The sequence below is a fragment of the Trichechus manatus genome, unplaced genomic scaffold, assembly GCF_000243295.1.
Source record: "Trichechus manatus latirostris isolate Lorelei unplaced genomic scaffold, TriManLat1.0 scaffold00089, whole genome shotgun sequence".
NCBI lineage: Eukaryota > Metazoa > Chordata > Mammalia > Sirenia > Trichechidae > Trichechus > Trichechus manatus.
The window spans coordinates 11,446,772-11,460,788 of NW_004444025.1; the positions used below are offsets into that span (position 1 = coordinate 11,446,772).

Sequence of the window (14,017 nt, forward strand, 5' to 3'; positions counted from 1 at the left end):
AAACGTACCAGCTTATTTATTTGGATTCAAGAAACACTTAAACAAAGGCACCCAGAATATAATTCTACACTTAATATTTTGAGAAATGATCAATTTAAAGCTTGATCCCATAGGTCGGATTCTCCATGGATAGTAAGAACAGGTAAGAAGTATACAATCTGCAGATAATGAAAACACCTTTTTGAGTGTTATGCAAACACAGGATTCACCTCATTAATATGGTATCCTGCTTGTCAGGAAGACTTTACCTTATTGTTGAATCATAATTTTTACCAACATATTAATGCCTGAAATGACTAGAATAGAGGTAAGCATCCTTCATTGATAAGGAAATGTGGGCTTTAAATCCAGCTTATCTGGCAGATAACCCTTAATTCATACCGAGGTGTGGGGGTTGACATCAGCCTTCTGCCTCTGCTGATGCGGGTTGATGGGATGGGATGGTGAGCCAGGTCGAGGCCCTGTTTGCTCTCAGTGACTGAGCACGAGGGTCAGCTCCAGCAGAGGGCACAGTGGTGGCAGGGAGACCACAATGTGGACAGCAGGAAGCATCAAAGACAAGCTTCATGTTTTCCTGTGGCTGTTCTTGAACAATCTGTTCTATTCAAACTCACTTAAATTCTGAAGCTATTATCTCATAATGAGATCCAATAGTCATTGTGTTCAAACTCCTTCATTAGAAAGAATGGGCTTAACGCACAAAGCTTAAAATCTGGGTGTAATTTTCTTTATTTTTAAGATTCCTCTGAAGAACTGAAGAAACTATGTTAGAGGTTAACTTGTCAAACTTCTATGCTGAATTTTGCCCTAGACAACTCTGCCTCCACAGTCCTATGACTCTCAAAGCATATGATTTCAATTACTCCGTTTGAGTGTATATTAAATTTGTTGTTAGCTGCCATAGAGTTGGCCTCCAACTCAGTTAACACCAAGTAAAATGGGATTGAACCCTTGTGATCCATAAGGTTTTCATTGGCTGATTTTTGCAAGGAGATCACCAGGCCTTTTTCCTAGTCCGTCTTAGTCTGGAAGCTCCACTGAAAGCTGTTCAGCAATTTAACAACACACAAGTCTTCACTGACAAATGAGTGATGGCTGTGCAGGAGGTGCATTGGCCAGGAATTGAACTGGGTCTCCTGCATGGAAGGTGAGAATTTTACCACTGAACTACCACTGCCTCAAAGTAAGTTACCAATAAAAAATCTATTGCCATCGAGTTGGTTCTGACTCATAGCAACTCTGCAGGACAGAGTAGAACTGCCCCATACGGCTTCCAAGGAGCAGCTGGTGGATTTGAACCACCAACCTTCTGTTAGCAGCCAAACTCTTAACCGCTGTGCCAAAAGTAAGTTAGGGAAGGTTAAATCTTTTAATTATTAGAGCAATGCTCAGTTAGTGCTTGAGGGCAGAAAAAAGTTTTAAAAAATTTGAATGAGTCACTCTTCTCTGTCTCTCTCCTACTGGGGAGTCAATTTTATGCAGCTCATCAAATGTGCTGACCTTGACTTCCAGACTGATTCTCCTTGGAAATCCCACTCTTTCCTCCAAAAAGACTACAAACAGTGATCTGCTTTGTTTCCTATTGATAGTCTCCAAAATTCTTCCTTTTTCTAAGTCATATACCATCTCCTTAAAGAAGTTAGAAAAGTAGAAGAACTCCTCAATTTGTTTTTGAAGTAATTTTTCACTATATTTTATTTTTAAAAAATTGTGATTACAAAGCCAATTCATATTAATTCTAAATTGTTAAAAATATTATTATTACCCTATTCCCAGAGATAACTGCTATTATTTTATATACAATGATTGGGACATAGAACATAGTTCAAACCTCCTGTCATGAAGAATAAATTAAATTATTTACTTTTGAAAACTTGTCACATAAAAACATGTAAGATATAATATGAGCAATAAAAGTTGTGGAGGTGACAGACTCGAAAGAAATTTTAAATAGACGCTTTAAAAATCATATTTGAATGCACACTTCCTGGCTGCTGACTGAAAGGTTGGAGGTTCCAGTCCACTCAGAGGCATTTCAGAATGAATGCCTGGTGATCTACTTCTGAAAAGTCAGCCATTTAAAACCCTATGGAGCACAGTTCTACTCTGAGACACATGGGGCCACTATGAGTCATAGTTGACTTGAGGACAACTGGTTATAGACTTGTTTTTTTCCAGCGCTGTTGTCAGTTTGTATACTCCAACCAAGCCTTTGGAGGCTGCCTCTGATTCCAAGTAACAATCTTCTCTTCCTCCTAATGACAGGTCAGCTGATTCTCTCTTGCTCAAGTCAGACCCCAGTGCTTCACATTCAGTTTCTCATTCTTACTTAAAATGGTAATTTCTGTTAAAGTCTTGATGCTTTGCAGGTGGAGCGAGGGTGATGAACCCCAGCTACTGAAGTGCCGCAGGTTGGAGGCAGTCTGCTGTACTGGTAGGTACTGATGCAAAGCCAGCTGCCCATAGTGTTCCTGAGCTCAGTCCTACACGCTTTTTACAGAAGAAGACTTTTGAGATGATAGTCTAATAAGATTTCTGCTGTGAGAGGAAACTCAGGGATTGGATATATGCAGGGCTAGATTACCCGATAAGCAAGTTACCCACAGGCTTACTTGTGTGTATTTACTCATCTGTAGTGAACACTTTCACCTGTGTTTCACTGTCGATCCATACCTTGCTTACTGGTTTATCCCCACCTGCATACATGCTTGGGTGTAGCAGAGGCCCCTGAATCAGATCCAGCCAGGAGTGGATGAATCTGTAAGCAAGGTAAGCGTGGGCTTGCATTAAGCAAGGCACGCCCGGCCTTAATTGTGTTTATTTACTAATCTGTAGCGAATAATCTCACATAGGTTTCACACATCTTTGATGAAATCCAGCCCTTGGTGCCTCCAACCCACTGTTGCTCTATTTGACAGACTGGGAAATGTTACCCTAAAATCAGGAACATTTATTCCTACTGAAAAATGTGAAGACTTGGCCTCACCATGCCTACAGTCTCATAAAGGCAGCTCCTATTTGGACCTATCTCATCACTACTGTTCCTGACCTGTTTAATTATTCACATTATCTGCTCCACTTCTCTGAGCATTTGAGTTATAGCCTTTTCCATGCTTCTGTCCCACACAACATCTAGTCAATGCAGTGCCTAGATCACTGAATGAATCAAACTATTTCATCTTTTGCATTAAGTAACGTGAATTAGTTTGAAATGTGTTATTATGACATATATGCGTGTAGATAACCAACAACTTAAAGAATATATATTTATTTCTCCTCCATTTCTTAAGAAACTTTTATGCCCCAGAGTTAACAGAATAGCTGCAAGAGAGAAGGAAAAGCGAGGAGTATTCATGAACTATGGTTGGGATTCAATTTTATTTTTGACCACCTCCATGGATAGCTTTATGATCGTGTCCTTTGAACACAGCTATCTTGAATATTTGTTGATGCTGTATTTCCAAGGCTTGGTAAGGAAATGACAAATGAGACCACTGTGACAGAATTCATTCTCAAGGGCTTCTCAGACTTTCTTGAACTGAGGCTGGTTAGCTGTGCATTTGTGCTTTTCATCTACCTCTTTGCCCTCCTGGGGAACATCTCCGTCATCGCAGCTGTGACCATAGACAGCCGCCTCCACGCCCCTATGTACTTCTTCCTGAAAAATCTGTCCTTCTTGGACATCTGCTATACCTCAGTCACCATCCCCAAGGCACTGATCAATTCACTCATGGGCACAGGAGTCATTTCCTTTTGGGAATGTGTGGCTCAGCTCTTCTCGTTTGTAATGCTGTGTGCATCTGAGTGCTTTTTGCTCACATCCATGGCGTACGACCGCTGTCTGGCCATCAACAGGCCCCTTCTCTATGGGGTCATTATGAGTAGAAAGCTGTGTACAGAGCTTGTCATTGTAGCCTGGTTGAGTGGAGCTCTCTACGCCATCTTCCACACAATTAACACCTTTTCCCTCCTGTTCTGTGGGCCCAACGTCATTGATCATTTCTTCTGTGATAGCTCCCCCATCATGAGACTCTCCTGCAGTGACCCCCATACCAATGAGGAAGGTGGATTTGTAGTGGGAGGGTGCATCATTCTCGGGGCCTGTGCCCTCACCATAATCTCCTATGTTCTCATCATCTCCACCATCGTTCAGATCCACTCTGCTGAAGGCCGTTGGAAGGCTTTCTCCACCTGCTCCTCTCATCTGGCCACTGTCATTCTGTTTTATGTCACTGGGAGCTTTGCTTACCTGAGACCCGCTTCCCATTACTCTCCCACTCAAGGACGGCTAGTGTCTGTGTTTTACTCCATCCTCACACCCAGCCTCAACCCTGTTGTCTACTGTCTGAGAAACACAGACATGCAGGTGGCCCTGAAAAACCTATTTGCTCCGTCCAAATAGAGATGTTTTCTCTTACTGAGCATACTGCCCTGAACATTGCCCTGCATGATGTTTGTAATTGGCTATATAACTTACTCTCTTGCAGCAATGGAGCCCAGATTTTGTGTCTTGTAAAATAACAATTTAAGAAAAGTATGAGTATATGCCAAGGAGTTTATTTTGTTAATTACTGACATTACAAGTAAAACAAACAAAAAGAACTATCATATGCTGCCATTAACTTGCCATTAAAGTAAATATATTTTAAGTTTCTGAAAGCGGAAAGGATAAAATCTTAGAATTAACAACAACATTCTAATTAGGGAAAGAACATTAATTATAAAAATCATTATAATCATATATCGTGAACATATCTATTAATAAAAACTAAAAATAAACTTTACTCTTAAAATTCTTGAACCTAATTCCTCTTCTCAATTCCCAATATCTCCAACACCTGTCTACATTGTAAGTAATTGTAAGATATTGTAAGTAATTATCATTATTTAAAATTTTCAGCTTCATAATTTCTGCCCAATGTCCAGTTTGATATGTTAATTAAAATTCAAATTGGGAACAATACTCAGTGCCATTTTAGTCAATTTCAATTTTCTTCATCAATCTCAGAGGAGCCTAGAAAAAAAACCTTAATCTTTTAAGCCTGTTGGCCCCCTACCTTTCTACAGGCAGCAGGGAGAATGTTCTCTCTACTCATCCTGTTTGCAAAGTGTGGCATGAATATGGTGGTATGGTGCCCACTGCTTGGTGGCTTATACATGGGGAGACCAAGTTAAGGGCTGTCATCACTTAATAAGGGGTGACTGGGAATTATCTTACAGGGGTGTCTTTGTCTTCTAAAGAAGTAATTAGTGTCCACAGTCAACAAGCTTACTCGTGTCGGTTAACCACTGAGCATGTCCACGAGCATGCCACGTTAATGGTTGGATTTCTGGGAAGCTGTTTAGCATGTGGCCATGGAAATGGGAGAACCGTTGTATTTTTAAATGTCCTGGAATAAGACAAGTGTTAGTGGTATTTACATTGACAATTTTTTTCTCATTAATATAGTAGGTATATCATGTAATTACTTATATTTATGAAGAATTATTCACCTCATCTAAACATGAATGATAAGATTTTTCAATTGCAAAAGTCAAGTCTGCATTTGTTTACTGGGTCGTTTGTGATACATTACACACACATACATATACATATAATTGCTTAATAAATGGCATTGTAGGAGAATTGGACAGAATGATTGCTTGGATCTCTTACAAATACCAAAATTCTGCAGTCCTACTATTATGCTAAGGTTCCCTGGTGGCACAATGGTTAAATGCTCCGCTGCGAATGGGAAGATCAGAGGTTCCAACCCATCAGCACTTCCACGGGAGAAAGGACCTGGCAATCTGTTCCTGTAAAGATGACAACCTCGAAACCCTATGCGGAGGTTCCATTCTGTCCTATACAGTTGCTACGAGTCTGAATTGACTGGATGGCACAAAACAACTACAACAACCATATTATGCTCGATAATGGTGTAAGGAATGGAAATTAGACTTTCCACGTTTTATGCCTTATTAGTGAAACTACAAAAAAAAATTGATTTAATTTTCCTATGGCCTTGATCTCTCTCTCTCACTTATACACGTACACATACGAATACACCACACACATGGCAAATACCTTGTCTTTGTAAACTTGAAAAAGAATAGTATGGAATGTGGCCATGTGGTTCAGGTGGTGGTGAGGATGGTTAGGAAAGAGGAGAAGAGAGGTAATTGTGCCTCAATAGCTTTATTCAATAGAAATCATCTCTACAAAGCCTCGTCAGCGTTGCTGCTCATAAAGGCTCCTTAAATATATCCCATTAAGATGATAGGACAATGAAGACAGATGTTGGAGATATTGGGAATTGAGAAGAGGAATTAGTTTCAAGAATTTTAAGAGTAAAGTTTATTTTTAGCTTTTATTTATTTAACAAACACTAGTGCTTATTCTGTGCCAACTGTAGGTGATGAGTTGAATCAACTGGAATTCTCATACACTGCTGGAGGGAGTGTATGTTTTGTGAGGTCCCTTTGTAAACCGTTTGGTAGCATCTACTACAGCTGAACATACATATACCTTATGACACAACAATCCTACTCCCAGGTACACATGCAACAGAAATACCTACAAACCTGCACCAAAATTCATGTACGAGAATGATCATAGCAGTTTTCCTCATGATTAGAGAAAATCCTGGGAACAGCTCTAATGCCTTCACCATAGAATGTATGAACCTATTCATGGAGTCCCTGGGTGATGCAAGCGCTTCAGCACTCAGCTACTAAGGTTGGCACTTCAAATCCACTCAGAGGTTCCTGTGTAGAAAGGTCTGGCAATCTGCTTCCGGAAGATTACAGCCATTGAAAACCCTACGGAGTACTACTCTGAAAAACATGGGGTCACCATGACTTGTTATTGACCAGATGACAACTGTTTTTAGGCTTTAGGGTTTTGTTTTTTTTTTTTTTGACCAATTCATACATAAAACAATATGACAAAATCACATAAATCTTAAGTGTATATTTTGATTTTTTTTTGCAATCATACCAATGTAACTAGCACACACATGAATAAAAACATTATTACCAGCATTTAAGAGTATTCCTTATGCCCTTTTTAAGTCGCATGGGTAACAAATATGATGGCTTCAAACTATCAATTATTATGTCTGCTTTTATGTTTTATAAAAATGGAATTACACTGTAAGGTTTCTTTGGTGTCTGTGTTTTGACCTTTATTATGATTGTTTGCATCAATATGAATTTGCTAAACATCACTGCTGTATTTTCGTCCAATGTGTGAATAAACACACTTATTTAAATTGTTTTTTTGCCTTGTGTAAGTCTGCAGTTTTCACAATGTAAAATAGGTGTATATATATTTAGCGATGAATGCAGACAAACAGTGTAACTCCCTCTTAAGCTGATTTTCGATTAGGAATGCTGGTCCTTTTAACCTTGTTTCTTGATATTACTAAATAAATTTAGTTCACCAACCGACCCAACTATATCCACAAACATCTGATTACTAGTGGTTAGAGATATCTTCCAATCATATCTCTAGTTTTATTTTTTCCATGCCTCTGAAACCCATTTCAAAAGGACAACTATGTCACTAATCCCAATTTGCCTAAAGACTTCACTGATTTTAAGAGACATATATATTTTAGAAATGTTAAAATTTGAAAATAATAAGTGTTTTGGAACTGAAGAAATATTACTTCTCTCTAAATCTCCCAAGTATGTTTAATTTAATTTAAATACTTCCATGGCAAATAATTTCTTCAGAGCTACTTTTATGTCCTTGTTTCTAAGACTGTGTGTGAGGGGGTTAAGTGTTGGAGGCAGCACTGTGTCAAATATAGACAAAATGAAATCTAAAAGTGAACTCAAGTCAGCGGATAGCTTCAGGAAGTCCAAGGAAGCAGTCAGAACAAACAAGGTCACAACAATTACATGAGGGATGCAAGTGGAAAGGGCTTTGGTTCTGCCCTCTGAAGAGGAGGTTCTTCGAACAGTGGAGAAAATGTGGACATAGGAATACACTACAGACACAAAGCAAGCTAGTGTGACACAAAAAATAAATGCAATGATTCCAATTTCTCCTGTGTTCTTCTTGGAATCTGAAATCAAAATACTTTGTGGAATATCACAGAAAAACTGGTGAATTTTATTGGAACTAAAAGTTATGGAGAATGTCACTGCTGTGTGCATTACCCCACTGACTCCCCCACTGACATATGAAGCCAGCAGCATTCCACAGGCCCCTCTGTTCATGATGACCTCATAGGGCAGTGGACGGCAGATGGCCACATAGTGGTCATAGGACATCACTGTGAGAATGGCTACTTAAGCAGAAGCAAAAACCATGAAAAAAAAAAAAAAAACAACAACCAAAAAACAACCTGTAAAACACACCCAAGAAAGGATATTGAGCTCTTGTGTATCAGAGAGTTTAGAACAAATTTAGAAACAGTGACAGAAATAGGGCAGATAACTATGAAAGACCAGTTCTTCCGAAAGAAGTACATAGAAGTGTGAAGCCCATGATCACAAGGAACGAGGAAGATGATGAGCCCATTTCCTACCAGGGTTGCCAGGTAAGCCTTCAGGAACAAGACACCACGTAGGGTTTGCATCCCTGGGTCATTGGAAGATCCCAGAAGAAACTCAGTGACTGCTCTGTGGTTGGTCATCTCCTTCTTGGCATCTTCCCCCACTGCAATCTGTGAGCTGTAATCAAACACACAGAAGTGAGGCTGCTAAAATAGATTTCTAAGCAGGAGAATTACCATTTCTAATTCCCAGTAGCAGAGATACATTGATTTATACTACAGCTGTGTGCTGATAAATGTTTAACGATTGACTCAGGGTAGGGGTGAAGGGGCTGATTTGTAGTTTAAGCCTTTTCCTGTGGTACAAATACTCCCTCCATGGCCATGGCCATATCAAGTTCCCAATGTGACATCACCAATCACAGAGTTGGGAAGTGGTACACACAATTCCTCTTTATCTGATGCAAACCAATAGCAACCCATCATTATAAAACTGTTATAAATGAAATGAAACCAGGAAGCAAAAACTAAGATATTCCTGGAAACTCATTTTAACGTCTTCTCCTCTGAAGTGAACAGTTGATGGAAAGTGAATGTTAGGGCATATTTTAAAGTCACAATCAGGAAAACAATTTCAGTTTTATCAGATACTTTTCAATTGTCTTTCCAGATTTCATCTGAGTTTTATATAAGATGTTCAAGTAATTAAATTAAAATTTATATATTTTAGCAAGCTCATTTGGGATTAGAAAGGGAAAATTTAAACTTTATAATGAGGACTCTGAGAGTCAGCATAGTGTGGTTAAAAGGATGAAAAAGCTGAAATTTTGGGGAAAGATATGGTTTCTATCTGAATCTGATTTGTAGTGGATTAATCACATTGTGTAATTTGCCTTATATTCCTGTGACTCAATTCTGTGTCTTGTTAACTAAAAATGATATTGTGTAGAGTACCATGGAGTATTAAGTACCGTGGAGTATTATTAAGTGGAATAGATAAAACGTATATACAACATTTGGCATGTGATAAGAAATCAACACGTATCAATAACTGATGAATGACTAAATGCAAATAGAGTAACAGTTAACATTTATTTACAATAAGGCAAATTAAAATGTGGTAATTAAAAGAAAAGCCTCTTAAGCCAGAATTCTTGGTTGTGTACCTTCTTTTTGTCACTTAAAGGCCATAGACATTTCAGAAGTTACTTAACCCATCCGGGCCTAAGTTTCATCATTTTAACTGAGGACAAAATTAGGTGATATTTATGTAGCTATGTATCTATCTATGTTTATATCTATCCAAAGTATTTCCAATGAATAAGTTGTTGGTCTTGCAAAATTCTATCATGTGATCTCTGAATTTTTTTCTATCACCAAGGTCATATTTTCCAACTTCCAATCCTTCTTCTTTGTTTCCAACTTTCGCATTCTAATCACCAATAATTATCAATGTATCTCGACTGCATGTTTGATCAATTTCACACTGAAGAAGTTGGTAAAAATCTTCAATTTATTCATCTTTTGCATTAGTGGTTGGTGCATAAGTTTGAATAATAGTCATATTAACTGGTCTTCCTTGTAGGTGTATGCATGTTAGCCTGTTACTGGCAGCATTGTATTTCTGGATAGATCTTGAAATGCTCTTTTTGACAGTGAATTAGAGGCCATTCCTCTTCCATTTGTCATTCTCCACCTAGTAAACCATATGATTGTATGATTAAAAATGGCCAACATCAGTCCATTTTGTCTCATTACTGACTAGGATATGTATTTTCAAAATTATTCATCAGAAATACCTTTTTTCAACAACATAAACAGCAGCTATACATGTTGGACCTCACCAGGTGGAATACTCAGGATTCACATTGACTATACCTGTGGAAAGAGACTATGGAGAGACTCAATATCATCAGTCAGAACAAGAATAAGGTCAGGGACCAACTGCAGAACAGACCATCAAGTGCTCCTATGCAATTCAAATTGAAGGTAAAGAAAATTAAAACAAGTCCATGAGAGCCAAAGTGCAACCTTGAGTATAACCCATTTGAATTTAGAGATCATCTCAAGAAGAGATTTGACACACTGAACACTAATGACCGAAGACCAGACAAGTGTGGGATAATATCAAGGACACTGTCCATGAAGAAAACGAAAGGTCATTAAAAAGACGGAAATGGAAAAAAAAAAAAAAAAAAGACCAGAATAGATATCAGAGGAACTTCTGAAACTTGCTCTTGAACTTTAGAGTAGCTAAAGTGAAAGGAAGAAATGATGAAGTAAAAGAGCTGAACAGAAGATCTCAAAGGGCAGCTCAAGAAGATAAAGTAAAGTATTATAATGAAATCTGCAAAGACCTGCAGTTAGAAAACCAAAAGGGAAGAACATGCTCAGCATTTCTAAAGCTGAAAAAACTGAAGAAAAATCAAGCCTTGGGTTGCAATATAGAAGGATTCTATGGGCAAAATATTGAATGACCAAAAGAAGCTTCAAAAGAAGATGGAAGGAATACACAAAGTCACTGTACCAAAAAGATTTGGTCAACATTCAACCATTTCAGGAGATAGCATATGATCAAGAACCAATGCTACTGAAGGAAGAAGTCCAAGCTGTTGAAGGCATTGGCAAAAAACAAGGCTCCAGGAACCGAAGGAATATCGGTTGGGATGTTTCAACGAATGGATGCAACGCTGGAAGCACTCACTCGTCTACGCCAAGAAATTTGGAAGACAGCTACCTGGCCAACTAACTGGAAGGGATCTATATTTGTGCCTGCTCCAAAGGAAGGTGATCCAACAGAATGTAAAAATTATCAACCAATATCATTAATATCACATGCAAATAAAATTATGCTGAAAATAATTAAAAATGGTTGCAGTAGTACATCGAGAGGGAACTGCCAGAAATTCAAGCAGGGTTCAGAAGAGGACATGGAGTGAGGGATATCATTGCTGATATGTGATGGATCCTGGCTGAAAACAAAGAATACCAAAAAGATGCTTACCTGTGTTTTATTGACTATGCGATGACATTAGACTGTGCAGGTCCTAACAGATTGTAAAGAATTCCAGAACACTTAATTGTGCTCATGAAGAAACTGTACATAGACCAAGAGGCAGTTGTTCAAACAGAACAAGCAGATACTTCATGGTTTAAAATCAGGAAAGGTGTACATCAGGGTTGTATTTTTTCACCATACTTACTCAATCTGTATGCTGAGAATAATCTGAGAAGCTGGACTATATGAAGAACGTGGCATCAGGATTGGAGGCAGACTCATTAACAGCCTGGTTATGAGATGACACAACCTTGTTTGCGGAAAGTGAAGAGGATTTGGAGCACTTACGATGAAGTTCAAATACCACAACATTCGGTATGGGTTACACATCAACATAAAGAAAACAAAAATCCTCACAACTGGATCAATAAGCAACATCATGTTAAATGGAGAAAATATTGAAGATGTCAAGGATTTCGTTTTACTCGAATCCACAGCCAAAGTCCAGGGAAGCAGCAGTCAAGAAATAAAACGACATATTTCATTGGGCAAATATGCTGCAAAAGACCTCTTTAAAGCGTTAAAAAGCAAAGATGCCACCTTGAGGACTAAGGTGCACCTGACCCAAGCCATAGTATTTTCAATTGCCTCATATACATGTGAAAGCTAGACAATGAATAAAGAAGACCAAAGAAGAATTGATGCCTTTGAATTATGGTGTTGGCAAAGAATATTTAATATTATGGACTGCCAGAAGAACAATCAAATCTGTTTTAGAAGTACAGCCAGAATGCTCTTAGAAGCTAGGATGGTGATACTTCGTTTCATGTACTTTGAACATGTCATCAGGAGGGGTCAGTCCCTGGAGAAGTACATCATGCTTGGTAAAGTGTAGGGTCAGTGAAAAAGAGAAAGACCCTCAAGGAGTTGGATTGGCACAGTGGCTGCAACAAGGGGCTCAAACATAGCAATGATTGTGACGATGGCGCGGGACTGGGCAGTGTTTCCTTTTGTTGTACAAAGGGTTGCTATGAGTCAGAACCAAGTCTAGGGCAACTAAAACAATAAAATCTGTCTGTCTGTTTGACCATATGCCTATCTAGATATCAAGAAAGTAGAAGTCTCTCAAACTCATAACCTATTAATGAGGATATTGGCGAATAATGATGTTGAAGATGATGCATATTATTTATTTTTATCTTCACAGCCAAAGAGAGTGGTGCTGTGGTGGCTCCCATTTCAGAGCTCAGGATAGTAAGATATAGATTTTCTAACTGTCTTCCTTCAAAATTAAGGGATATCATTAGTAATTGGCAGAGATTGGGCTGCCATCTTGTTGCTGCTAATTTATAATTTGTATTTGTTACTGCCAATCTTGCTGGATGGAAGAGTGTTTGTGTGTGTGCAATGCGTGCATTTCAACATCAGTGAATGAATGGATGGAATAACAAAGCATTCATTCAATTAGGAGATACATAGCAATTATTTTAATTGTGTTTTTTAAATGAACATTTAACCATTGATTGCATAGTATTTATATCTCACGGTTTCAAGGTGTTCCCTTCTCAGACTATTGCTTACCTTAGCCAGTATCCGGGTGACATTGTGAAGTCACCTGTAGTTTTATCAATATTACAATCTATAGGAAAGTTTCTGTCTTAAACTAGAGGAAGGACAAAAATTCTAACTCAGGCTTCCAGAACTAAAAACAAAAGTACCTTTTCTCCTACTTCATCCTTGACCTTGACCAGTATTCATTTTTTAAAGACTCAGTTCCTGACTTTTGTTAATATCTTATGCCTGCATGTCTACTTTGGTCTTCAGAGGTTTAATCCTTCTCATCTCAGGATAGTTTAATATATTTCAAACAAATGCGTAAGGATTCATCAATGAACTTAGTCTGTGTAGTCCGGTCTGGAAGCGTCTAGAAGCCTTCTCTGATGCTTACTAACCAGATATATGGATTTCCAAGCCTGGATTGCGTGCATCTATGAATTAGCAAACATAACTCAATTTCTCAGTATTACATATCAGAGTGAACTGTTGCTGTGGCTTAGAAAATTCTTGGTAAACAATGGACTGATGTTGCAGCATTTTCCAAAGGAAAGTAGGCAGAATTATCCTCAGGTCGGGCTATTCCCAGGTTGTCTATTCCACTGGGGTTTGACACCTTTTGTTCAACATTATGCTGAGACATGAAATGCTGCTGACATTTTTTTCACACTTTGTAGGCTGCTTGTCTCGGTGGTGGGCTGAAAGAGTGCAGCATCTCTGCATAAAAGTGTGGCGTCTTGGTTAACACATTTCAATTCTCCTACATACCCAACTTAGTTAGTGCTAAAAATCTCACTATTACGTATTTTCTGCAGTGTGTTATATGTAACCCTCTAATTGAGACAATGCTTTAAAATTCACATTTTATTTTTTATTTTATTTTATTTTATTGTACTTCAGGTGAAGGCTTACAGAACAAATAGTTTCTCATGAAACAGTAGTACACATGTTGTTTTATGACATTGGTTAACAACCCCAC

The 14,017-nt window shown here is 38.3% G+C and overlaps 1 protein-coding gene and 1 pseudogene across 1 annotated transcript; one reads left to right on the top strand and one right to left on the bottom strand.

The window, feature by feature from the left end:
* The first annotated feature begins 3,478 nt into the window (after window positions 1-3,478).
* LOC111821561 (olfactory receptor 1044-like) lies at window positions 3,479-4,402 on the top strand. Its single transcript, XM_023736626.1, has one exon. The coding sequence runs from the start codon at window positions 3,479-3,481 to the stop codon at window positions 4,400-4,402; it is 924 nt and encodes a 307-aa protein (XP_023592394.1).
* Window positions 4,403-7,677: 3,275 nt separating this feature from the next.
* Window positions 7,678-8,627, bottom strand: LOC111821557 (olfactory receptor 14A16-like; annotated as a pseudogene).
* Between the last annotated feature and the right edge of the window lie 5,390 nt (window positions 8,628-14,017).

Coding starts and splice junctions, on each gene's coding strand:
- LOC111821561 (XM_023736626.1), top strand. CDS start 3,479: ATGACAAATGAGACCACTGTGACAGAATTCATTCTCAAGGGCTTCTCA.